This window comes from Cebus imitator, unplaced genomic scaffold (genome assembly GCF_001604975.1).
Source record: "Cebus imitator isolate Cc_AM_T3 unplaced genomic scaffold, Cebus_imitator-1.0 Scaffold474, whole genome shotgun sequence".
NCBI lineage: Eukaryota > Metazoa > Chordata > Mammalia > Primates > Cebidae > Cebus > Cebus imitator.
In genome coordinates this window covers 750,215-776,352 of record NW_016107789.1, presented here as the reverse complement: position 1 = coordinate 776,352, position 26,138 = coordinate 750,215, and the positions used below count along the sequence as shown (strand labels likewise).

The 26,138-nt window shown below is 46.7% G+C and overlaps 1 protein-coding gene across 13 annotated transcripts in view; it reads left to right on the top strand.

Moving 5' to 3' along the window:
• Nucleotides 1-26,138, top strand: part of ITPR1 (inositol 1,4,5-trisphosphate receptor type 1) — a 354,903-nt gene that overhangs the window by 265,771 nt on the left and 62,994 nt on the right. For all 13 annotated transcript variants that reach the window (XM_017512642.2, XM_037732852.1, XM_017512640.2 and 10 more), the window contains 7 exons: nt 8,140-8,320; nt 10,106-10,359; nt 16,846-17,046; nt 18,544-18,654; nt 20,833-20,928; nt 23,906-24,025; nt 25,091-25,195. In XM_017512642.2, the coding sequence (XP_017368131.1) occupies nt 8,140-8,320; nt 10,106-10,359; nt 16,846-17,046; nt 18,544-18,654; nt 20,833-20,928; nt 23,906-24,025; nt 25,091-25,195 (1,068 nt within the window). The remainder of the gene's footprint in view (nt 1-8,139; nt 8,321-10,105; nt 10,360-16,845; nt 17,047-18,543; nt 18,655-20,832; nt 20,929-23,905; nt 24,026-25,090; nt 25,196-26,138) is intronic.

Below are 26,138 nucleotides of genomic sequence, written 5' to 3'. Positions count from 1 at the left end.
TGCTCCCCACCACAAAGGGAAGCAGAAACGCCACAAAGGGGCTCATCCCCCAGGATGGCCTGATAGCCCAGACAGGGACCGGCAGGCTGTCTCACGTTCCAGGGAGCGCCAGGATCCTTGAACTACGAGGCCTGTCTTTTCCCCTGAACTTCCCGAATTCTGGGTAAGATGGCTTCGTGGGTATGTATCCAGGTCATGGAGAAGACTTATCGCTCCTGTTCTCCCCAGGACCGCTTGTCCACACAGTTTGATTGGTACTGTGACCTCTTTCACCTAAAGAGAGGACTGTCGCCCTTTGAACTAGGTAATAAAACACACCTGAGCAGTCAGAGAGTACCTGGAGAACTGGAGGTCGGGAAACCTAAATTTTGGCCTTGGCTCCTCACTAACCAGCCATGTGATCATGGGCAACTTAACCGCATTTGTGTCCTGGATACTTTAGCTGAAAAATGAGGGTCTACCTCCTGCGATGTCAGCATCACGTCGAAGCTGGGAACTAGCAAGGTTGTTATGAAACAGTAGGTGTGAAACATACCTTGATGACTACCAAGAACTACTCAGATGCAAGGTGCTACAGCTGTCTAACAATAATACCCCTTTCAAGGGAAGGGTAATATAGGTGGATCCAGAAGGGAGCTGGGTGTTATGTAAATGGCCAAAGACGAGTGTCCAAATCGCATCCAGTGATAATTCCAGGCCCTTTGTCTTCCTGCTGTCACCAGGGTGGCCGCCACTGTCTGCTAGCCCCTAACCTCGGGTGGCTCTTGTTCCTGAAGTGAGGCAGGCTTGTCATAACCATGCTTCAAGGCTTTGCAAGGATTTGTGAGGCTGTGTGAAGGTGGGGGAGCCAGGCTAATGAAGCAACATTTTATTATTTTCAAGACTGATCTGAAAAGGTAGTTTCTTATTCCTTTAATCTAACACCCTGATTCATTGGTCCCTCTACAGCTTAGTCAACCCAAGGACAGAAAACTGCCTCCTTGACAATTACCAGAAGGTGAGGATGTAAACTCAGGTTGTGATTTCAACCAGCCACACCCCAGTGTGGTCAAAAGTAACTGTCTTGAGCAGTCAGGAGAGGGAGGTTCTGTGTGGCCCTGGCAAGTCCCTTTCCCTTTCTGGACTTCAGTTTCCTTATCTGTGAAATGTGAAGGGATGGATGACGTGGGTGGTTTTCAAGTGCTGCTCTCCTGGAGTTCCAATGGGAAGAGGGAGGGGACCCTCTTTGCTCTGCTTCAGATGGAGCAGTTTTGCCTTTTCTCTTTTATCTGGGTGTGGGGGGGAGATTCTTTATCTAAGATGGTGTTTGGGGACTGGAGAGGAGCACGTTGCCCTGCTGAAAAAGGCATTCGGAAACCGCTGAATCCAGTGCTTCCAGCTGTGAGGTTCTGTGATCTGTGTTCTCTTGCTCTTTTGTTGTGGGTGAAGGTTGGCTGACAGCAGCCATGCCCACTTCCCTTTTCCCCTGCCCAGTGGATCCAGGATGGAAATGGCCACTGCAGGGGTCACTGCCTCACCCTGCCCCTGCCCTGGCCTCTTCCTTAAAGCATGTTGGGTCAGACCTGTCATCAGGGATGCCTGGGACTGGCGCTGAGGGTCTGCCTCCAGACCAGCTTTGTGTCTTCTGCTTTCCCAGCCTTTGGCTCCGGCCTGACTGCTGGGCAGGTCGTCCCTGTGGGTTCAACATGCAGGCAGGAGGAGGGGAGTTGGTTGTGGCTGTGCCACAAGTCACTGACCTCTCCTAACCCCAGCTCTCTCATTTATAATGTGATTTATGAATGATGGTATCTGCCTTGGCAATCTCCGAAGACTGTGGTGAGACAGCTTATGTGGAAAGGGAACAAACGTGACTTGGAGATGACTGGAGGGTGAGGAGAGGTCGGCCTAGGGGCGGGCAGATACCGTTCCCTCTGGTGGAGACACAGCCTCAGAAGGTGGCACGTTTTCAGAGTTCCCCAGCTTTCTGGGAACAAAGCCGACTTTGTTACCTTTTTGTAAAATTATTATTATTGTGATATAATTGACATGTAATCATAGGCACAGATTTTAAATATAGACTTTGATTAGGTTTAACAAATGTTTTTATATTCATTGTACTAGTTTTCTGTGGCTGCTGTAACAAATTCCTACAAACTTAATGGCTTAAAGTAACCTAATGTATTATTTTATAAATTCAACATGAGTCTTACTAGACTCGGCTAAAGCAAGGTGTTGGCAGGCCAGCGCTCCTTTCTGGAGGCTTTAGAGGAGAATGCTTCCTTGCCTTTTCCAGTTTCCAGAGGCTGCCCACATCCCTTGGCTTGCGGCCCCTTCTTCCATCTTCAGGTTTAGCAATGGCAAGTGGAGTCCTTCTCACATTGCCTCTCGCCATCCTCCTCTCCTGCCTCCTGCTTCCACTGCAGAGGCCCCTTGTAATTATGTTGGGCCCACCTGGGCAATCCAAGCTCATCTGTCTACTTGAAGGTTTGTCATTAGCAGCCTTTATTCCATCTGTATCTTTAATTCCCCTTCACAACATAAGGCAGAATTTTAACAGGTTTTGGGCACTAGAACGTGGACATGTTTGAGAGGGCCATTCTGCCTGCTATATCTGTGACCTAATCAAGACGTTTCTTTTCTTCCAGAAAGTTGTCTTATTCCCATTGATAGTCCTTTTCTACTTGCATCCCCCCACCCCTAGAAGCAACCATCATTTTGGTGTTGTTTTTTTTCAACATTTATTTTAGATTCAGGGGGTACATGTGCAGGTTTGTTACCTGGGTATATTGCATGATGCTGAGGTTTGGGGTACAAATGATCCCATCACCCAGGTGATAAACATTGTACCCAATAGTTTTTCAACCTTGCCCCCTCCAAGTAGTTCCCATTGTCTGTTGTTCCTCTCTTTATGTCCATGAGTACCCAATGTTTATCTCTCACTGATAAATGAGAAAATACAGTATTTGGTTTTTTGTTCCTGCATCAATTTGCTTAGGAAAATAACCCCCAGCTGCATTCGTGTTGCTGCAGAAGACCTGATCTCATTCTTTTTTATGGCTGTGTAGTATTCCATGTTTTATATGTACCACATTTTCTTTATCCAGCTCAGCACTGATGGGTACCTAGCAATTGCCAGTTTGGTTTCTCTCACCTTCAGCGGATGTTTCCCATTCTGGGCCAGGTTTATGTTGAAGGGCTACCTCACACCTGCCAGGTGGGGTGGAGTGAAAAGTTTGGAAAAGTAAAATCTCTGATGATTTGCTTTTGGTCCCGGTGAAGAGTGATGAATTGAAAGAGGTTCAGGGAGGGTGGGAGGCAGGTAGTGTGTGGAGGGACCCTGCTTCAGGAGCCTGGGAGAGGGAGGCTGTGCACCCAGTACTCTGCTCTCAGCTCCCACCAGCCCTAGGGAGACACTCCTGAGGAGGACACTCCACTCCCCGCCCATGCCCTGCGAACGTGTCATTATAGAAAAAGGCTTAATGAACAGGTCTGTGCCTATGTGGAGGGGCCTTGTTTCTCTAAGTCTAGTTCACACCAGGTACCAGAGGGGGCAGGCGGACGCCTCCAGCAGCCACAGCCAGCAATTCCAGAAGGCCCTCCCTGAGGACCACTGCTCCTCTGCCTCCCTTTGCTCCCGTGGCACACCCCTTCCAAGAAGTATGTTAGTTCTTTACCCATACTACCATTGTGTTTCACTTTTACTCTTGCAATAGATACCACCGCATCTCTTCTGGAAACCTCACTTCCTCCTTCGGGGGTACCTTTTTCATTTTTTAAAATTTATTTATTTCATTGAGATGGAAGTCTCATTTTGTTGCCCAGGTAGGCCTTGAACTGAACTCCTGGGCTGAAAAGATCTTCCTGCCTCAGCAACCAGGGTAGCTGGGACTCCAGGCACGCACCCCAGCACACGGCTGGGAGTATGTTTATTTGGTTTCCCAGTCAGGGAACCTAAACCGTAAGCCCTTGCCTGTTCTTTGTCTGTTGTACCCCTCTTCGCCTGGGCATCCCGGTGAGATTGCATTCTTCAGAGTTGGGTGTCCTGGGGCTGTGCTAAAACACTTGATGTGCACTGTCTTTCACGGTCCCCTGATCTCTCAGAAGGAATAATAGTGGTAACCAGCTCCATGGGTTTTTGGGTGCAATAACATGTGAAGGTTTGCCTGAGCTCCTGGTACCTCGAAAGCGGTCAGTGTTAGCTTTCATGTTGCTGTGGTGATCTCACTGAGCCTTCATAATCACCCATGAAGTACAGTTATTGCCCATTTTGCATGAGAAGATTCAGGTTTCAGAGACATTGTTACTTTGTGACACTTGCTGGTAAGTGGTGGAGCTGAGATGCAGACCTTCTGACTCTGGAAACAGCGACCTTACCTTGCTGTCCTTGCCCTAGCTGCTCACACGGTCGCCTTCACCTTGGGGTTTTCTCATTCTACTAATGTAATGGTGGTAGAAAAACTAAATTAACACCATGAGTGTGCACTGTCCTAAGCCCTTGGCATACATCGTGGCAGCCCTTCCGTGTGGATTCAGAGGAGCTGGGCAGTGTGCCCAAGGCCACAGAGCCAGTGGGTCAAGGACTTGGGACTCACACCCAGGCAGTCTGACTGCAAAGCCTGCCCTGCTAATTCCTCTGTTAAGAAATGTCTTCCCAGTGTGGCAATTCCTCAGAGATTTAGAACCAGAAATACCCTTTGACCCAGCAATCCCATTAATGGGTATGTACCCAAAGGAATAGAAATAGTTCTATGATAAAGTTACATGCATTCATACATTTATTGCAGCATTCTTCTTAATAGCAAAGACTTGGAATCAACCCAAATGCCCATCAACAATAGACTGGATAAAGAAGTTGTGGTACATATACACCGTGGAATACTATGCAGCCATGAAAAGGAATTAGATCATGTCCTTTGCAGGGACGTGAATGAAGCTGGAAGCCATTATCCTCAGCAAACTAATGCAGAAACAGAAAACCAAACACTACATATTCTCACTTACAAGTATGAGCTGCAAAATGAAAACACATGGACCCAGGGAGGGGAACAACACACACTGGGTCCTGTTGGGGGAGGTGGGGGTTGGGGGACAGCATTAGGAAAAAGAGCTAATGCATGCTGGGCTTAATACACAGGTGAAGAAACGTCTTCCTTCCTTTGAGGCACTGGTTGTATTTCTCCTTTTCATACCAAGAGTAGTGTAACTGAGCACACCTCTCATTTCAGCTTGGCCTCAGCCCAGCCTGGGACTCCTCTGAATCCTCACTCCCATCTTCTAGTTCCCAACCTGTTCTCTTTTTGGTTTTCTGTGCTTACTGGTGTCTTCTAGACCTTACTGTCCATTTTATGATTTTTTTGAGTGCATTCTATTGATAAAGCTGCTTCAAACCCTTGCGCGACTGAGGACTGGAGTCAGTAATGAGAAACAAACCTGGTGGCCGTGGCAGAAACACACACAGCAGTGCAGCGTCCTCAGTGCCTGGCCCTGTCTCATCTCATAAGAGCTTCCCTCACACTGACCCTAGCAGTTGACAACGGCTGGGTCACCCGGCTGGCCGTCAGACAGTGCAGTCTGTGGCAGGCTATCTGTGTGTGTCGTGTGGCACTGCTATCAGATGACAGATGGCGGGCTTTATTTATTCATTTACTTACTTACTTGAAGGACTTTTGTTTTCTTGAATGACCAGATTGTCCCAGAATGCCTTTAAAGCTGCTTCTGTGCCATGAGAACATGGTTGGGATAGCAACTGAAGCAAATGGTCCTGGTGGGCCCTGGCTTTAGCAGGCAGTCCCCTGTAAGCCCGCATGGGTGAGATGTTGGATGGCCTGTCTTGGTGGGAAATTTAGTCACCATAATTCGGTGGCTTCAGGTTGCATTCTTTGTCCCCACCCATCTTCTCTTTTGTTGATCTGTTGGTTCAGGAGCTCTCAAAGTGAACAACTAGAAGTTGGTTTCTTGTATTTGAGCAGTTTTCCGGAATTCATTTATTTTGGAGATTTATTTGTCATGTCCACCAAATATAAAAAGGATCTGACTGTGGGGCGTGGGGCATCCAGCTAAGGGGAGCCATAAAGTGTTTAGTTATATTCATTCTGTTATCAAATAATCATGGAGTGCCTTCTTTGTGCTGAGCCTCTCTAGGTGCTCTAGGGGCAGCTGGAAACCAGTCAGGTGAAGCATTGGCCTTCATAGAGCTTGCAGTCTGCATAAGACACAGAGTAAGCAGGTGAACAGTCAGTGCAACAGTGCAATTCAGAGGGCTTAATATGCTGTGAAGAAGTTAAAACAGGGCATGGAGAATAAGCAGTAGGCTTGGGAGCTGCTGTACGGGCAGCCTCACTGAGCAGGTGGCATTGGTGGTGAGACCAAAAGATGAGCTGGGAACATAAGAGGAGGGCAGTGATATTGAGTGTCTGTTTACCATTAGCCTCCTGGGTCACTTTTTGTGGGGATAAAAGGCTATTTAGTAAACAGTCATTATGGTGATTGTTGAATTACTATGTGTTTTCCTTCTGTGGCTGTCAATTTCATGGGGGGAGGTCTAGGTTCCTTTTTGCTCACTGTGGTTTCTCTTATAACTGGCATAGGGTCCACCTCATGACAAGTGCGAAATAAGTAGTGGGTGGGTGGGTGGATGGATGGATGGATAGGAAGATGGGTAGATGGATGAGTAGGTAGATAGATGGATGAGTGGATGGATGGGTGAAAGAGCAGGAAACCTAAAAGAAAAAAAAAGGCAATGGAGGACACTACAGAGTTAGTTTGGTTCCAGAGTGGGAGTCGTGAAGTCCTCAGTGACACACAAGATGACAAGGCTAACCGTAGAGGAGGTGGTGACTTGTGTCCTGGCATTTGGCAGTGGCCAGAGGGAAAACGAACCAGGGAACACAGGTAGGAAGGATGTGACCTGTGCTGTAAGAAACAACCAGAGGGAAAGAAGAACAGTTAGGGGGAGGAGAAGGGGCATAAACCAAGAAGTGCATTGTGTGCAGACAGGACAGATGTTTGTCCACAAAGTGTGTGAGTCAATGGCTGGAAGAGTCGCAGTGGCTGAAGGTGCCTGTCCACGATGGAAACGTGGTGGTTCCCTAGGGCACTGCTGAATCGGGCATTGGGGTGTGTACGGGCGAGAGTTTCATGAGTTAGGGGCCTTCAAGAAGGTGATAAGATTTAAATTCTTTCTGGGATTGGAAGCCTAGGATTGCCTTCTGCAGGGAAGTGCCATCTTTCCAAATGGGAGGATTTGAAATTGGCAGGAGATCTACTGGGAGAAGCAAATATATTGTTTGGAGCTTTGTTTTATTTCTCTGGAAATGACCGTATTGTATTTTTATGTAAATAATTTACAACAGTGTGGTGTTTGCAAAGGGGTGAAAAGCGAACACTCATAAATGAAGTTGAGACACCATATTGTGTTTTTACATCAACTGTGTATACTATTGCTTGCAGTGGGTCCAAAAACAAATGTGTATCCAAGAGGAGAGCTACCTGTTGATTTGAGCTTCTTTATTTAACCACTCTTACCTGCCCTTTGAGGCCCGATTTGAAGATGACCTTTTTTGTGAAGATTTTGGAATCACTACAGCATCGTGTCACCCTCACCAGCTCTGAGCATCTATAATATACTTGTGCAGCTTCCTGAGCATTTTTTACTTAGCATAATTTAGTCTGATTTATGGACATGTCATCCCAACCTGTTAATGAGCACAGGCAGCACATATTATTCACTTATATATTTTTCTTAAGGCTCTGCCCAGGGGAAGAGTGCATAGAAGCCCTTAAACAAATGATTGGCCCTGCAGTAATCCCCCCCAAAAAAGTCAGGTTTCATTATTAACAGTGTTGTTTTGCATGTGTGCAAGGGTGGAAGGGAGTTGTTCTTAGTTGGCAACGGTCTGCCCACCACACTTGAGCATGTTCCCAAAGCCTGTGTGTCTGTTCCAGCCACCACAATTTGTTTTAAAGGCTCTGTGTTGAAAACCTCAGGCCTTAGAACCCAGAGAACTACAGTGTGTGGAGTGGTCCTTAATACTGATTTAAACTTAGATCATGCATGAGGTTTTGCAGCTTGCTGTGATCTTCGTTAGGTTTTGGTGTCATGAGTGGGGTGCACTTTCAGGTCAGTTACAGTGTTGACAATCTATGGATTTTCCTTTGCAGCACTCCTTTTTCTGCCGCTTGACAGAAGATAAGAAGTCAGAGAGATTCTTCAAGGTGTTTTATGACCGGATGAAGGTGGCCCAGCAAGAAATCAAAGCAACGGTGACAGTGAACACCAGTGACTTGGGAAATAAAAAGAAAGACGATGAGGTAGACAGGGATGCCCCATCACGGAAAAAAGGTAAATGTTCCTCAGTCTTCAGTCAGCTGGACTGTGAACAACAGAAGAGTCCTTGTTTTCCTTCATTGTTTTCATTACTTTTAGGCTCCAAAATGCGTTCTGATGAGAGCTTTCAGAAGAAAAGCCAGCCTGGTTAGGATGTAATTCTTCCTCAGTGACCTGAGCTGAAGCCCTGCTGCTCAGAAAGATCTTCCTGTTTAATAAAGAGCATTTCTCTTGGTCAAGGTTAGGGTTTTATTGGCAAGGAATTCATGAATATTCTTTTCCTGTGATTTCTATTTAATGTTAGAGAAAGTTGAGGGAAATACGTATTTTAAAACTGTGTGTCAGTCCGTTGTCAGATAATATTCTTTTGTTTCCTAAGGTATTGGAAAATTTATAAAGCTTTTTATCCAGTGTCACACAAGAAGAGACGTCGTACTGGGGAGTGGGCATACCCACAAGTGTTGGAGTCAGATGGTCTTGAGGAAGTTCAGCACTCTGCCCCTCACATTTCAAAGTTAGAGCTGGGTTTCCTAACCACAGCACAAGTGACATTGGAGAATTCTTTGTTCTGGGGCTGTCTTATGCACTGTAAGATATTTAGCAGCATACACGGCCTCTACCCAGTAGATGCCAGTGGCATACTCCTACTCCCAGAATGTCTCTAGACGTTGCCAATTGTCCCCTGGGTGGGTTGGGGGTAAAATCACCCCTGGTTGAAAACAGCTGGTCTAGAGCGGAGCTAAAGAGAAGAAAAAGAAGAATGATTACCTTTTACTAAGTGCTTACTAGGAATCAGGCAGTGTTCAACATTCTTTCTTAAAAACAAAATCTTGCTCTATCTCACTTTGTTGCCCAGGCTGGAGTGCAGTGGCGTGATCATCACTCACTGCAGCCTCAAACTCCTGGGCTCAAATGATCCTCCCACCTCAGCCTCCTGAGTAGCTGGGACTGCAAGTGTGTGCCACCGCATTGGCTGATGTTGAAAAAAAATTTTTTTTGTAGTGATGGAGTCTCACTAGGTTGCCCAAGCTGGTCTCAAACTTCTGGCCTCAAGTGATCCTCTGGAGTAGCTGAGTTTATAGGCATGAGCCACTGTGCTGGACTCTTCAGAGTTCTTTACAATTCCACTCATTTCACACTCATGTCAACTCTGCAAGACAGATAAAATTAAGTTATCCCTATTTTACAAATGAGGGGACTGAGGCACAGAGATGGTAATTAAATCATTAGGGACATGCAGCTAGAAGGCAGTGGCGCCAGCATTTGAACCCAGCTCATCCAGCTGCAGAGTCATTGCCTTTAATTGTAATTCCGTGGTTACCTCACAGGGTTATTCTGAGGGTGAGATAAAATAACACACACAAAGTGCCTAGTCACAGTACTTCGACAGTACAAAAGGACCAGTCGTCATTACAACAATAATTGTGATTAGCATTATGTTGAGCTTCTGAAGAACTTTCTTGAGATAGTATTCACGGATGCTCTCGCATTTTACAGGTGACGAAGCTGAGGCCCAGAGCCTTAGATTTGTGAGGTTGGCAGAGCCTGTACTAAGGCTTTTCCTCTAAAACACACTGCACACGTAGATGAAATAGTAGAACCACAAGTAAGGTGGCAGGGCTTGGCCCAGTTTTAATCATGTCTGATGACTTGAGAGCAGGTTGACTTCTTGGAGTGTTTTACCAACTTTGAAGATCTCTAGGAGATACAGGAACATAGGTTTCTGAGTGTCACCTCTGGAGTGATGAACAGGAATCCTGAGGACTCTGCAGTCTTTCATGTCCTACGCTTGCTTTCTAGCTAAAGAGCCCCCGACACAGATAACAGAAGAGGTCCGGGATCAGCTGCTGGAGGCCTCTGCTGCCACCAGGAAAGCCTTCGCCACCTTCAGGAGGGAGGCCGACCCTGATGACCACTACCAGTCTGGGGAGGGCAGCCAGGCCACTGCCGACAAAACCAAGGATGACCTGGAGATGAGCGCGGTCATTACCATTATGCAGCCCATCCTCCGCTTCCTGCAGCTCCTATGCGAAAACCACAACCGAGACCTGCAGGTGAGGGCCTGGGGCGGGGGCATGGAGGGAGCTTGGGCAGGGCCGCCAAGGCCTGCCTTCCTCTGGTGGTTCAGCCCCTCTCAACTTGGGCCAGATTGTTTGAGCCAAGGATCCAGCGCGGTTCTTTTCTTTCTTTCTTTTTGAGATGGAATCTCACTGAGTCACCCAGGCTGGAGTCAATGGCGTGATCTCACTTACTGTAACCTCCACCTCTTGGGTTCAAGTAATTTTCCTGCCTCAGCCTCCCGAGTAGCTGGGATTACAGGAATGCACTACCACAGCTAATTTTTGTATTTTTAGTAGAGATGGGGTTTTATCATGTTGGCCAGGCTGGTCTCAAACTCCCGACCTCAAGTGATCCCCCAACCTTGGCCTCCCAAAGTGCTGGGATTACGGGGGTGAGCCATCACTCCTGGCCAGATCAACAAAGTTCTCTGATGCGAAAGTCTGGACAACTGATGTGTCTCTTTGTCTGTTTTCCCTGCTGTCTACGCAGAGCCAGAGATCACGTCTTATGCGCAAGCGTAGGTGCCGACCCCATATGTATTTGTTAACTGTCTGTATGTGCCTGTTGGTGTGTGTGTTGTAGCCTGTCAGCGTTAGACACATCGAGGTGCTCAGGTAAAAATGGGATGGATGGATGGTTAGAGAATTAAATATTTTAGATTTCCAAAACTGGAGACCTAGAAAGTGCTCATTAAATATTTGTTGGTTGAATGAAGGAAATGGCTGCCTTTCAGTGTTTTACAGAAAGTGGTGCTCAGAAGTCTTTGTTGAACTGATTATTCCAGAAATCCTTTGTTCATTTTATTGTTGCTTTTGTATGATAACAGTGGCCAAGGTTTGTTAGGCACTTAAGATACCCTGGATGCTAAGAGTTGCTTATATGATTATATTTTATTGATGAGAAAACTGAGGGCAGAGGACACAGGGAGAGCAGAACTAGGACTGGAGCCCAGGCAGTCTTACACTAGAGCTCCTGTTGTTGGCCAAATGCTAAGAGACAGAAGGTATATTATCTCCCTTGCAAAGTTTCCCAGCAGCAGAGGCGATTTAGGAAGAGCCAAGAACGGAATGTAGAGATCCACTTCTTTCTTTCAAATGGGTCTGGGTCTGCGGAGGCCCCTCACTGCCCAAGAGAAATGTGCTAGAGTGCTGGGTCCCTGGCTTTTGTCTGGGTTTGTCGCCAACTGACCCAGGGAAACCACCCGCACTTTGCCTGAATGGTGTGAGGGTGAACAAGGAAAGTGCATCTGAACACCTTCTTTACGATGAAGTGCATCCTCCTAAGACACACCAGTCAGCCGTGGTAGTTTTGTGTACTTGGATTATGAGAGTATGGAGAGGAAATAATGCTGGTCCAGATCTGGCCAGGGGAAGTCACAGCCTTTAAGTATCACCTGGCTGATCTTTCCCACCAGGTGACTTGGTGCCTGTCATACCTTGACTGTGGCTAGACAGTTGGTACTGCCACAGTGAACTGCTCTCACTTAAAATCTGCGACAGAATCTACGCCTGGGTTAGCTAAGAAACCAGATTGTTAATCAGTAAGGTGAACAGTGAAATGGAACTGAGAGACATCTGCAGTGTTAATACTTCCCACAGTTGTTTGAATTTTCAATCAGGCTGAAGACCCTGAAATTTGAAAAAGCATCTCAGATCTGAGGTCATAACCTGGTCAGCTCTGACCCATATTGGAAAATGAAGGAATTTCACACAAACCCCACTGTTGGCCAGGCTGGACCCACAGTACCATGTGGTTTGCATGCTAGGGGGGCCACTCCAGATGAGGCTGGGTTCTTTCTTTTCTTTGGTACCTGGCCCATTTCAGCCACTGGTGCTCCCTACTTGATCCCTGTCATCATCTGATTATGGGATCTCAGCTGTCAGTTTCCTTGGTTTTCTTGTCAGTTGCTCATACTTTCTTCTTTTGGGCTTAGAACACCTCAGCCCTAGATTTTCTTGCCAGGAATGTGCAGTCCAGTTGGGTAGAGCAATGCACTTATGCCCCAAAGGCTCAGGGTCTGGTTACCATCTCAGTGGTCTGGTTACCAGCTGGTAAGATGGTAACTTCTATCTGAAGGCCACTGTGTCCTTGACATTGTCCACGCTCCCCCTTCCATACCCCCACTGCTGGTAACAGGGGAGACAGGCGGAGGGGGAGTGAGTGACCCACAGAGGACTAAGCTGGAGCAGCTCAGCTTGACATCTCTGTGGATGGGAGTAGGGGCACCTCAATGCTGGGGACTGTTTCTGGGCAGAGCATGGTGATCAGTGCCCTGTACTGTCCCCCTTTGCAGGTGTGGGGAAGTAGGTTGAAATGATGCCCAGACATGTGTGTGTCATTTAATCAATATCAGCGAATCCCTGCTCTGTGCTCAACACCCGTGGTGACAGGACCTCACCCCTCCCTTCACAGAGCTGAGTCAAAGATAGCAGCCACTCAAGCTGAGTGGAACCAACCTTTCCTTAGAGGGGAAGAACTAACCCAGGGCAGGTCCCAGAAGGCCTCTCAGAGGAGCTGGCATCTGCTGAGTTTTCAGTTATGAAACCCAAGACTGCCTGGAGTAGAATCCCTGCATGAGTGGCAGAGGGGCCCTGCTAGGGTGCTCGTTCCCGAGCTGGGCCCTGATGGCGCAGGCTGGCTCTGCTTTCCTTTTCTCCCTGACCTTCCCTCCTTCGCCCACACACCCACTTCCTTCCACGGTGACATTGGACTAAGGCTTTAATTGCACAGGGTCATCATTTCTTGTTTGGAAGTCTTCAGAGTTTTAGTTTCATACCTTAGGTTTCTGCAGAATTCTCCTTTGAGTCAGTGTCCTGAGAACCCGATGGACAGAAGCACCTTTTAATGAAATCCTTCCAAAACTTGGTTCTCCAGTGCATTGCTCTGTGGGAAAGAGTGCCACGGAGTGTTAGGGTGTATAGTATATTTTAACATTTCTAATATTTTTTAAAAAAAAGACCTAGCAGCATAGTATTTGAAGGTATCATAAAGATCATCGGATTCACTTTTTTTAAACTTTATTGCGAGGGGCCACAGAATCCTTTGTTTGAATAACTTATGCAGAAATATACTAAATACATCAGAGGAGAGCAAAGCTGCTCTGTTCAAAGTGGAAACTAGAGTGCTCCCTCACCTACGAGACCCCTGGGATGGTGGGGAGGAATTGCAGACACTTCCCAGGGCTCTGCAGGGCCCAGTTAGAAGCCCATGATCTGGACCAGTGGTTCACAAGGTTGGAGGTTAGAATCATCCTTAAAAACTCCTGCAAAGTCAGACTCTCTCGGGTGGTGACTTGCTCCAATGAAATTATTGTGTGTAGAAATCAGCTTCTCCAAAGAATGATTTTAAGCAGGACTCAGCCGCTCTGAGTGCCATTCTGTGGCAATAACCTGGAACAGAGGGTGGGTCACTGGGTCAGGGTTTCCTCGTGGATCGGAGGGAAGGAGAAGGCATTCTCATGAGAGAGTGTTCAGCTTCCTGGTGCAAAGCAGCTCAGAGTCAGTGCAGAGGGGGAAGGAATCCAGCGTTTTGCAGCAGCACCCTCTGGGCTTATGCCCGGAGTTGCTTGTCATATTTATAACCTTAACTTTCCTGTTGGTAAATGTTCAGAAGAGATAAAGTCACCAAGTCTCACTTTGCCAAACAGGCAGTTGCTGCTTTAAGCAAGCCTTGTTTACAGGGGTCAAAAGTGTGATGGGGAAACCGCTCTTCAGTCAGTTGGCGTGTGTTTGGGGGCCCTCCCCTGAGAAGCTGGCTTTGCTCTTCCCCGGGGTTAATGAATGCAGGTCCTGATCTCTTTCCACCAAAGTCTGCCTAAGCTCACACTTGAAGTCCTCCATTTCCTTAATCCACCCATCTCAACTTGGTCCCAGGCCCTCCAAGGAAGACCACAAAAAGAGCAAGATTTCTCCAGACTTGACAAGGCAGGGTGGTGCATGCTGAAGGCGACTTCTCTTCTCTTAGAGAAAATAGATCTGAGTCAGGGAGAGAGAAATTCCGTCCAGACACTCCGAAAGCCTTGAGAGATGGGATAGGCTTCCAGGAATGGGCAGCCACTGTCTATATGGGGAGTTTGAAACACTTGGGCCCAGCTAGCCTTGAGGACTTCCCGGTCCTGTGCCCTCCATTCATTTTATTTAATTCAGATTATTTCAACCAGTGTTGACAAAGCACGTGGTAGGTGCCAGTCCCTGTGCCAGCTGTTGGGCACCCAGCACTGTCAACGTGGTCCTTGGTAAGCTGATCGGCCCTTCTCTACACACATCACAAGGGTGAGGAGAGCTGGGAGGGGCAACTTGTGGTGCTCCCATCTCAGTGGAGTGGGGCTCAGGGGTTGGAAGAGCTTCCTAGAAGTGACTTTAGACCATATCCTGAAGGAAGAGGAGTCTTTTGGGGTGGAGGCCCTGAGAGCAACAGGCAGGGGGCATTGCCTGGTGGGAGCCTGGAGGCCAGGCAGAGAATGAAGAGTGCTTGAAGAGTGAGAGGAGTTTATTGGGAGCGGTAACAGAAGTTTGAGAGACAGATGGGCCAGGAGAGCCTTGCTGTGAATTTCAGCCATGGGCAGCCAGGCCCTCTCCAGAGTTGCCCCGAACACTCCTCCACCGTCCCTGCACAGAGAGCGGCTGAGCCAAGCCCTCTAACAGGTAGTGTCTTCCCTGAGGAGCTGGAGCAAGGCAGAAATGGCTGTGAAATCCTCCTCTGGTTTCCCTTAGAAAAACACTCAGCCCACACAGTCCCAAATCATCTGTTCTCCCTCCACCTCCCACCTGGACCTGGACGTGTTATGGAGCAAAAGGGATTTGGGTTAAGTTGTAGTGGGGAGAAAAGAGCTGGTTAGATTGGTGATGAGTCAAGCATTGAACTTGGTTACCAGCTCTTAACCTGTGCATTTACAAATGTTTCAATTATACAAGGAATGTGTGGATATATTCTTTTTAGAAAGACTCAAATGAAAATAAGCATTTAGTTCTCAGAGTTGCCTCTCTTTCATCCATAGAGAACTGGTTGTTGGTTTAGACTGTATCTTCAAGTCCTTTTTCTATATATTCGAATGGGAACATTTGTTACATATTAATCTGTATGCCTTTTTTTAAAAACTTGACAGTGTGTCCTAGAGATCTTTCCATATTGGCACATATGGATCTACTTGGTGTTTCTAATTTATAATATTGAATGATGCAGACATACTGTAACTTATTTACTCCTCAGTTGGTGTGCAGTTAGGTTGTTTCCAGTTCTTCACTGTCACAAACAGCACTATAGTGAACATTCAATATATACTTTGTGAGTATAAGTGAATACTTCATAGAAGTGGAAATTACTAAGGCAAAGATCATGTCCATTTTATCTTTTTGTATTGCCCCCCCCCCTTTTTTTTTTTTTTTTGAGATGGAGTTTCGCTCTTGTTACCCAGGCTGGAGTGCAATGGCGCGATCTCGGCTCACCACAACCTCCGCCTTCTGGGTTCAGGCAATTCTCCTGCCTCAGCCTCCTGAGTAGCTGGGTTTACAGGCACGCGCCACCATGCCCAGCTAATTTTTTTGTATTTTTAGTAGAGACGGGGTTTCACCGTGTTGACCAGGATGGTCTCGATCTCATGACCTCGTGATCCACCCACCTCGGCCTCCCACGGTGCTGGGATTACAGGTTTGAGCCACCGCGCCCGGCCTATTGCCCCTTTTTTTTACAGTAAGCATGTCACTTTTGTAACTGAGAGAAAGAACATACACGGTTAATTTTTGCTGCTTTTTAAGAACAGATTACTGGAGTCTCTGACAAAAATCTCCTCATTAAAATACTCCATTTCCCAAGCTGGTTGAATGTGGCTTTTTAAATTTTGTTGAGGAAGTGTCTTGCTCCTGTCTCTGTCTCTTGTTCACATTTGGAGTTCACCTGGAAAATACCTGCTCGGGCACATGCACACACACACATTTACTCACTCTCACTCTTTCCCTTAATAATGGAAATGGCCAGACAAGGTATCCAGGTTCCCTCCGCATGGCACTGGGAGTAAGCCGGGTGATCATACCCCCATTTTATGGTGAACCTTCCCCAGTGCTGGGCTCCGGGCATTCAGCACTCAGACCACACCGTCATCTTTAAACAAAACCACTGCCCTTGGAAGTGTCAGATCCCTCTGAACTTAATACCTGATGGAAGCTGGAGTGGGCAGGAGTAAGGAAGGGGTGAGAAGTGAATGGAGAAATGAGGACTCAGAAAGATTATGGGAGTCAGCTGCACTGCATTCCATGTACTGGCGCCTTGGAGAGCAGATTGCAGTGCTGAGGGCCACTGCCATAGACCAAGTCCCTGGGTTTACCGTCATGGTGCTGCGGGGCACACTGACTTCCGTGCTGTCCCACGCGGCATCTCTCTGTATAATTACCAACCTCTTAGAGGTTATCAATATGGCAGGATGAATAACATTCCCCTCTTTCCTGTGCCTTTGCTCCCCGGACCTGGGGAATACCCAATTGCAGAACTTCCTCCGTTGCCAAAATAACAAGACCAACTACAATTTGGTATGTGAGACCCTGCAGTTTCTGGACTGTATTTGTGGAAGCACAACTGGAGGCCTTGGTCTTCTGGGCTTGTATATAAATGAAAAGAACGTAGCACTTATCAACCAAACCCTGGAAAGTCTGACTGAATACTGTCAAGGACCTTGCCATGAGAACCAGGTAATTAGATTTCTATTTTGGGATGGGCCGGGGGAAGAAGTGTCCCATTTTGGAAATGTTGACAGAGACTAGTTCAGAAATCGTGAAGCCTGTGCCTTTTGGCCTAGGGAGTCGGGAGGACTGGAGGCCATTTTCTAGCAGTTGAGAAATAGCCATAGTGTTTCATACTTGAGAACTTGCCTAATGAAGCGCATTGGAGGGGCAGTCCATGGTCTCTTTGCTTGGCTATGTTTGGCTTCATTTGATTTGGTTTGAATGTCCAACTGTATCACTTGATTTCTAGGAGTAGGCAATAAAGTGGGAGTGAAATGAGAACCAAAAGACAGCGATCTGTTTTAAATACTAGGGGATTTCAAAGAGTGACTACTTGAAAGGGCTTTAAGCATAGCTAGAGAGAAGAAAATTACTGCACATGAGACAGCTTGAAAGTAATATAAGGACATTTATAAATGAGATTTAAACTTCATGGACATTCAGGGAAAAGAAAAACAGGAGTCTTGACTTTGGTCTCTCACAGAAGTATATTTTGGGAGTACAACTCGATAACTTCTTGTCTTGAGTAGAGTCATTGCTTATACATGGCATCTTAAGGATTTTGTGAGTTTTTGCATCAGTGCTAGGATGAGTATGATTTTTAACCCCAAATTATAGCTGGAGAGGAATGACCAAGGCTTCCAATGGTCAGGGCTAAACCCAGCAGCCAGGGAAGGTGACTTGTGTGACTTGGGGAGCCAGGCCCTTCATTCAGAGGAGAACGGTTTATGAGAGACAACTCATTGTCTATTAAAAACCTGGTCTCAAGTTGTCTGTGAATGTGAGGATAGCATTTTGTGAGATGCACTTTCTTCTCCCGGTTCCCTCATGAAGCAGATGGTGTAGTCCTAGTTAAAATGAAAAGGAACAAAAAAATACAACAGGCTTGGGGAAAGGCTTTATTTGACATCGAAGTGAATTTCCTTATTACCTCAGGTTTGCTTCTCTGCCAAATAGAGGCCTGTTGAAAGGAACAGATCGGAGTGGATTGTGCTGCAAACGGAGATGTTACCTGGTGGGCAGATGATTAATTTTGATATTGTGTGCATTAAACAGGAAACTTGCTTTCCAAGCTTAAGCCTTAAGCTAAAGTACAAAATACGAAAAGAGAGAATGGAACACACCTTGAAAGGGGAAAAAGGGTTCAGAACCCAGTATCAGTCATACACCATAATTTCCTTTAAGAACAAAAGCCGACCGTGCTGCATGATTTGGATTAGACACGACCAATTTATCAGTTACAGTGCATGGGGACTTTCCTACTGTTTACTGTTAATTCTGAAACTAGAGATTTTCATCTGTCTTTTATTCTTACCACTTTCTCACGGAAAATTTGCAGCTCTCCCCTAGAGACATTACTGGGAGTGGTAAGCATTGTGTTGAAATAGCAGTTCAGCCTGTTGGCCTTTGACGTCTGATTTATGACCAGCGTTTGTGTAAATGTCTGTGTGTGTCTTTGCTCAGAACTGCATAGCCACCCATGAATCCAATGGCATTGACATCATCACAGCCCTGATCCTCAATGATATCAATCCTTTGGGAAAGAAGAGGATGGACCTTGTGTTAGAACTGAAGGCAAGTAGAAATTAAAAGCGAAAGGCAGTCGTTTGGAAATGGTCACTTTCGTGTTTTGCCTTGGCACAGGCACATGGTCAATTAGTCATGAGACTAAATATTACGGATAGTTCTTTTAAACTAAATGAATGGCCCAAGTTGCTAGTTCTGACTACGATGCAGAACTTCATCCTTTCTCTTCCACATAAGGGTCTCAGGAGAAGATAGGAGCTTCTTAACTGTTAGGTCACACAGAATGAAGATTCCCTGCTCAAAGCTGAGAAATTCCAACAGCATCAAGTATTAAACGTCTTGGTTCTGAAAGTCACAAACAGGGAAACAACGGAAACACCATTCCCTCTATGGCTTCTGATCTTTCCCCATTCAAGGGAAAAGGGCCAGTTGAAGAATAGTATAACTAAGCCTATCTAGGACTAAAAAAATAACAACCCAAACATCTATTTTTACTTAATCAAAGGAATACATTTTCCTCTTCTGTCACTGATTTAGCAGAAGAGTGGTTAATAATGTTGATTTAAAATAAGGAAAATTACACAGACCAAAAATGTGCCTGTAGGCCTCTGCATAGTGCCTCTGAATTGTATACAAATGCGGGACTGCAGGTGACTGACGTGGAAGCCCCGCCAATGTTCAGACTCCCTGTTACTCAAACAGCTTAACAGAGTGACAATTGTGACTTCTAGGTGCTAAGCCTGCAGCATTTCCAAGCTGGCCTTTTGGATATTTGAGAAACTGATATACCGATCCTGATGCTGACTTCTTAAGTATACCCAGAAAACCCTCCTTTCTATGTAGGGGCTCCAAAGTTTCTCCAGTAATCCCATGATTCAGTTTTAACAATTGAACTTGCAAGCCTCAGGTTTCTTAAGCGCATTTCAAAACATATTAGCCTTTCTGGATACATTTCCTTTTTAACTGTTCCATGTCAGGGCATGTTGAGATTTGTCCTCTATCTGCCCATCTGCAGCAGCGAGCACTTCATCATTATCATGAAAGAGCCTAGAACTACAGGGTTTTGGCTGAAAAGCTGAGGTGTGTATTTATTCCATGAGGGATGCCATAGGAAAGGTCATTAGGGAAGATGGGAACGCAGAAACCTGTGGGAATGGCAGTTATTTTTTCTTTACTGTTTAGAACTGAGAGTTCACACTAATAGTCGATTTGGGTGTGTGGTTTAAATGGACTTTTTTCTGCTGTTTTTAACTCCTTTTGACAAATTGTGTTTTAGACTGAATTTGAACATCATTCAAGCTTGTGTACCTGGCTACTATTTATCAGAAAGTCCAAAATAAACAGAAGTTCATGTGCTCCTGGTCAGCATTTTAGTGACTTTTTCAACTAATCCAGTGATCTATTATGGATGATTATAGGAATATGTGCCCTGTGACAGCACAGTACCCTGACTCAACTGCTGTGACCTAAGCTAGGGGAAGATATAAGGCCTCTCCCACTGTCCAAAAAAAAAAAAAAAAAAAAAACCACCCTGCCAACTTTCATGTTGTGTACATAAAGAAGCATACAAATTGTCGTAGACCCAGGGCCTGAAACGAAGTCAAGCCAAGAAGTACAGGATGTGGGGTGTGAACATGGGTATTTTTGATGTGATGGGAAATTATGGCTTGGCCTGCATACAGTGTTCCTTTGGGTCACATTTGCTAACAGTGTCGGATGTACTCATTATATTAGGGGATATGAGAACTAATAGAAATATTTTAAGACAGGGAAGAACTGCCTCGATTACCTGTCATCTCTGGCCTGCAAGGCCAAATCACAGTTTGTCACCACACCTGCCCCAAAGGCAGCCAGGCCTATGTAGTAGCAGCCTCTTCCCGACCACTGTCACCATGAGGCTGAGAATGTATCCATAAGCACCGACGTGTAAATTCCCAGTTTCTGCTAGGACCTGTACGAGCAAACATTAGGGCATAACATACCTACCCTAATAAATATGTGCCTTTTTGTCCCAAATCAGATTCCGCCTACATATCTGGGGTCTGAAGGGGCACGTTCTCTGCCTGGGTGAGATGGCTTTTGATGTACTGACCCAGGGCTTCCTTGTGGGGTGAAATGTTCATCTGTTTAGCCAGGATGTCTCCCATGTGTCAGCTGGCACCAGCGCTCAGGCGGGGCCCCCAAGCAGCCCCTTCACATTTCCTCTCCCTTTGTTTCTCCAATTAGAACAATGCCTCGAAGTTGCTTCTGGCCATCATGGAAAGCAGGCACGACAGTGAAAATGCAGAGAGGATCCTTTATAACATGAGGCCCAAGGAACTGGTGAGTCGGGTGACCGTTCTGACAGTAGCACCAAGGAGCATTAAAACGATATTTGGGACGGAGCAGAGGATCTGCTTCCTGGAGCTCAGAAGTATAAAGGGAACATTTAATTTAGGCCTCTGAGTGAGTAGACAAGTGAAATATTTTGGCTGCTGCAGAAGTAATTGCGGTTTTTGCTATTACTTTCAATGGCAAAAGTAATCAGAGTTTTGCCATTGGAAGTAATGGCAAAAAAACGTGGTTCCTTTTGCACCAACCTGTATGACACTGTATACTCGCTATTTTACCCTCTCCCTTTGGCACGATCCACATGGAGAAAGCTCCCTCCTTGCTTTTCCCTCATGGGGGACAGTGTGGTTACAGAAGCTAGCAGACCTGAATTCAAGTCCATAGCTCTGCCTGTTTTGCTGTGTTACCTTAGGCAGCCACCTGGACCTCTCTGAGCTGCACTTCCCTGATCTGTGAAAGGATGATAATAATAATGTTGCGTAGCCTAGACGGCTGCTTTGAAGACTAGGTGGGAAGATGCATGTCAAGCCCTAGGACAGTGCCCAGCACCTGATACACCCTTAGTGAACAGAAGTTCCTTTTCCTCTCTTTCCTCATTTGCTGCTGGTATTTGAGCCATATCTTTGTCCAGTGCTGAAGAATTCATGTCTCTTCCTGGTGCCAAGAGTCTGGGCTACAGAAGTGTTTTTTGGTTGCTGATGTTTTTTCCTTTCTTTTGTTGTTTCTTTTAAAGAAAACACGACCTGGTTTATTTTTGAGGGGTGATAGTCACAATTGGCCGTGACTCCAGGTTGGGAGAGTGTTATAGACTGTGAGACGAGCAGCTATCAGAGATGGTGACATGAGTTAAGGGCACAGCTCTCTATTTGGACTTCTTTCCATGCAAATAAACTGTAACTGACAGACTTAAATGAGGGCACCAAAACATCTCTGCCTCCTGGTGACCTGAAAGTGCACTTGGGGGCCAGGCAGAAGTCTCTTTATGTACTCTTTTAAATAAAGTTAAGAGCAGCCCAGTTCTTTGATCTCTGAGGTCAGGGAGTGAGTTCTCAGCCTGAGATGGAAGGCCTCTCTCAGTTTACATAACAAGCTTATGTAACTGGGGGTCATTGGGGAGGTGAGGCTTGTCGTTCTTGAGTAGGGATGGAACGACTATGCAGGGACCCCATTCCGCTTCCCAGGATCAAGAATGTGCCCAGCTCTCTGACCTGTCTCAGGTGGGGAGAATGTCAACACCCAGGGCCGTGGCTGCCACTGGCTCCTGGGCAGCCCCCTGGTGGTTGGAGAACATCATTCTGGCTCATAGGAAGAGTCAGGCTTCCTGGAACAAACACTGTTCTAAGAATCCAAATAGAACACATGTGTTCATGCGTGTGTGCATACATACGTGTGTATGCTCCAGCCCCCAAATCGGGTGCAACATGTTGTCTGCTCGATTTGGTATTCAAGAGAGAACTGGCAGGGGAACAAGCTCAGGGAGGCTGGCTCTCTTGTCTACACCATTATTTCCAGGGCCTGACTTGGTGTCAGTACTGAAATGTGTGGCCTTTGGTATTGGATAATGACAAATAATTCAGGGGAATGACCTTGTGACAATGGGAGAGGCAGAAATGCCCTCTGAATCATCAAAGAAGATGATTAATTTGTAGTACAAATTAGAGATTGAAGGTATTTTCCTCTTCTTCTTTGAATGATTCAGTCTTGACTGTTGTGTTTGATAAATATTGGCCACACCCTCCATTTTCCTGGGCATTGCGGAGGGTACTAGGGGAAGGATTCATTCACATATGAGCAGACCTAGTCCCTGCTTTCAAGAAACTGAGACGGAAACTTGAGGGAATGGTAAGACAGGTACAGAAATGCTCTGAGGAATGTGCTCAAACCATGAGATGAGCCAAGCGCATGGTCGTCCGAGGACCGAGTCATTGCAGCTGTAAAGGATAACAGGGCCAAGTCGCAGCTCACTAGCTGTGACTTTGGGAATGTCCTTTTATCTCCTTGACTCTGTTTCCTCATCCACTAAAAAATAAATAAATAAGTGAGGTGGGTGCAGTAGCTCACACCTGTAATTGCAGCACTTTGGGAGGCTGAGGTGGGAAGAAGTCCAGGAGTTCAAGACCAGCCTGGGCAACATAGTGAGACTCTGTGTTTACAAAAAATAAAGCATTAGCCAGGTGTGGTGGTGCACCTGTAGTTCCAGCTACTTGGGAGGATGAGGCAGGGGGATCACTTGAGCCTGGGAGGTCAAGGCTACAGTGAGCCATGATTGCACCACTGCACTCCTGCCTGGGTGACAGAGGAAGATCCTGTCTCAAAAAAAAAAAAAAAAAAAAAGGGGAGAATCTAGGATACCTTATAAATGTTTGTAAGCATTACATTTTTTGAAAGAATATTAAACTCCTAGACACAGCCCTTGGCACATAGTAAGTACTCAGTTGGTAATACTGGTTCATGCTGTTATTTTCATTTGGAGTAGGCTGTGGGGGACCAGGAAAATTTGGAAAATCAGAAAATAGTTTCACCAGCTATTCCTAAATATGAATAGATTTCTTATTAAGTTTTCCCGAAATGGCAAAGGGTTGGGAGTGGGGAGAGTTGGTGGGAGGAAATGCGGAGATAGGAAAAGTCTGGCTTCCAGCCTACACTCATATCACATTTTATCGTTTCAAGGCACTTGAAAGCCATTGCTCCCTTCCAAAGAAGAGGGGCATTAACCAGCCACAGCATGTGTCTTGGTCTAAGTAGAGCGAATGAGTTCCATTTCTCGTGACGGGAGAGGAGGATTGGTGCGGACTACCTGTGCCAGTGCTGTGAGGGATTCTGAGGCTGTGTCCCAGCCTGATAGGAGAGAGTGCTGAGCAGCCTCTGCCCTGAGAGGGGAGGCAGCCAGCGTGGGTGCTGTCCACCAGTCCTGTGCAGTCCTGTCTTGCTTGAGACAGGAGTTGTGCTTTCTTGGTTCTTCTTGCAGGTGGAAGTGATCAAGAAAGCCTACATGCAAGGTGAAGTGGAATTTGAGGATGGAGAAAATGGCGAGGATGGAGCATCCCCCAGGAATGTGGGGCACAACATCTACATATTAGCTCACCAGGTATGAGCTCTCCTGTGCCTCCTGCAGACGCTGCTTCCCTACAGGTCCAAAATTCCAAGCTGGAGGGTGCCCAGTGTTGCTTTTCCTTTATTACTTTAACCTAGGACTGTCTGTACTCATGAGACTGTGGCTCACAGGTGCTTGTGGCAACCTGACCCAATGCGCAGAGTTCTAGGACGTTTCAGTTTTTCCAGTGATAGGGTCATGTAGTCGGAAATCCCCATGTTTCTTAAAAGCGTTCACCCCCAAGCAGTGACACTTGGATGGTTTATGACTTTGTCTGGAGACAGTTGAAAGGAGTCTTAGGCTTTTATAAATATTGATGAGCCTGTCTTAACAATTTAAAGAAATAAACTTCAGCTTCCTAGCGTATTGGATTTGGAAATCTGTGGGAACTTGTCCTTATGACTTCCTTTTGTTTCCCTTTTTGGGGATAGGCAATACTTTATGCCCTGGCACCAAAATGCCATGTTTCATAATTCTCTTTCTAAGCGGCTGGGTGTTTGAAGAGACTCTCTTTTTGGATGCTGATGTGCCTTGAGCTTTCGGTAGGTAGGGGCAGGCTGTAACTCTGCTGGGGCCTTGTGATTCCTGTCCTTTTCACCTCTTTTAAACTCAGGTATGGGAACCAGACACACAACATTGATGATATTGGGCCTGAGGGTGGTGGGTCCCTGCTACTGCGCATTGGCTAAAGAATTTCAAAGTCTCCTGCCCCTTTTCCCTTCCGTGACCACATATGCCACTGAGAAGGTTTCTGAACATTCCGAATCGAGGCTCCCTGGGCTACACAGAAAACCCCGTCTCCCTCCTGCCTGGCTAATGACATTGGGGGCAAGTGGAACCATGTGTGGGCATGAGCGTTCCACGCTATTCTACCAAGTTCCCAAAACAGCGCCTGTGCACAGCGTGCCTTGATGGGAGGGAGCAAGCCTTGTGGCAACTTTGCCCTTCAGCTTGCTGCTGGTTATTATGCATTTTTTAATACCCAGCATTAGAAAGGAGCTTCTGGGTTCCTGTTGTGAAGAGACACGAACCGCCTGTATCTCTGTCCCTGTGTTCTAGCTGGCCCGGCATAACAAAGAACTTCAGAGCATGCTGAAACCTGGTGGCCAAGTGGATGGAGATGAAGCTCTGGAGTTTTATGCCAAGCACACAGCACAGATAGAGGTAAACGCTGAGTAAACTCAGGGCACGGGGCTGTGTTAAGGTTATTAGTGTGCGACGCCCTGCTCTGGGGCTGGCATGCATTCATTCATCTGAGCAATAGAAATGTGAGTGCGTACTGTGTACTAGGTCCTGGGCTGGGTGCTGGACATCCCACCATGGCCAGGACAGTCATTATTGCTCCTTGTGGTCCAGTGGGGAAGAGGACACTGAGCCCCCTCTCATTCATCACGAATTCACAAGGACAGGTGGGAGACCTCATAAGAAAGTCTGGCAGAGAGACCTGCTGGAGTGGTGGTCACGGAGGCCTGTTCTGAAGAATTGGCATCTAAACCCAGTCCCTAAAGAACAGAGGGATGAAACAGGTAGAGACTAGCAAGAGGAGCTTTTCAGACATGGGGAATAATGGCAAGCGAAAGCCCAGAGGTGGGAAGATTCTAGGTGATCTGGAGGGGCTAAGCATGGCCTCAAGTCTCAGGGCCAGGGTTCAGTGCAGAGGGAGATCCGAAGGGAAAGGCGGGTGGCCCCAATCTTGCAGAGTCCTGTCAGCCATCCTTATGAGAAGTCTGGGCTGCACCCCCAGAGCAATGGGGAACCATTGGAGAGTTTTCCCCAGGAAGGCATTACAATCAGATCTGTGTTTTAAAAAAAAGTATCATGTGGCTGGGCACAGTGGCTCATACCTGTAATACCAGCACTTTGGGAGGTCGAGGGGGGCGGGCCACTTGAGGTTAGAAGTTTGAGACCAGCCTGGCCAACATGACAAAACCCCAAAAATTACCTGGGCATGGTGGCACACATGCCCAGCTACTCGGGAAGTAATTCCAGCTACTCGGGAAACTGAGGCACAAGAATGGCTTGAGCCTAGGAGGCAGAGGTTGCAGTGAGCCGAAATAGCACCAATACACTCTAGCCTGGGCGACAGAGCGAGACTCCGTCTCAAAAA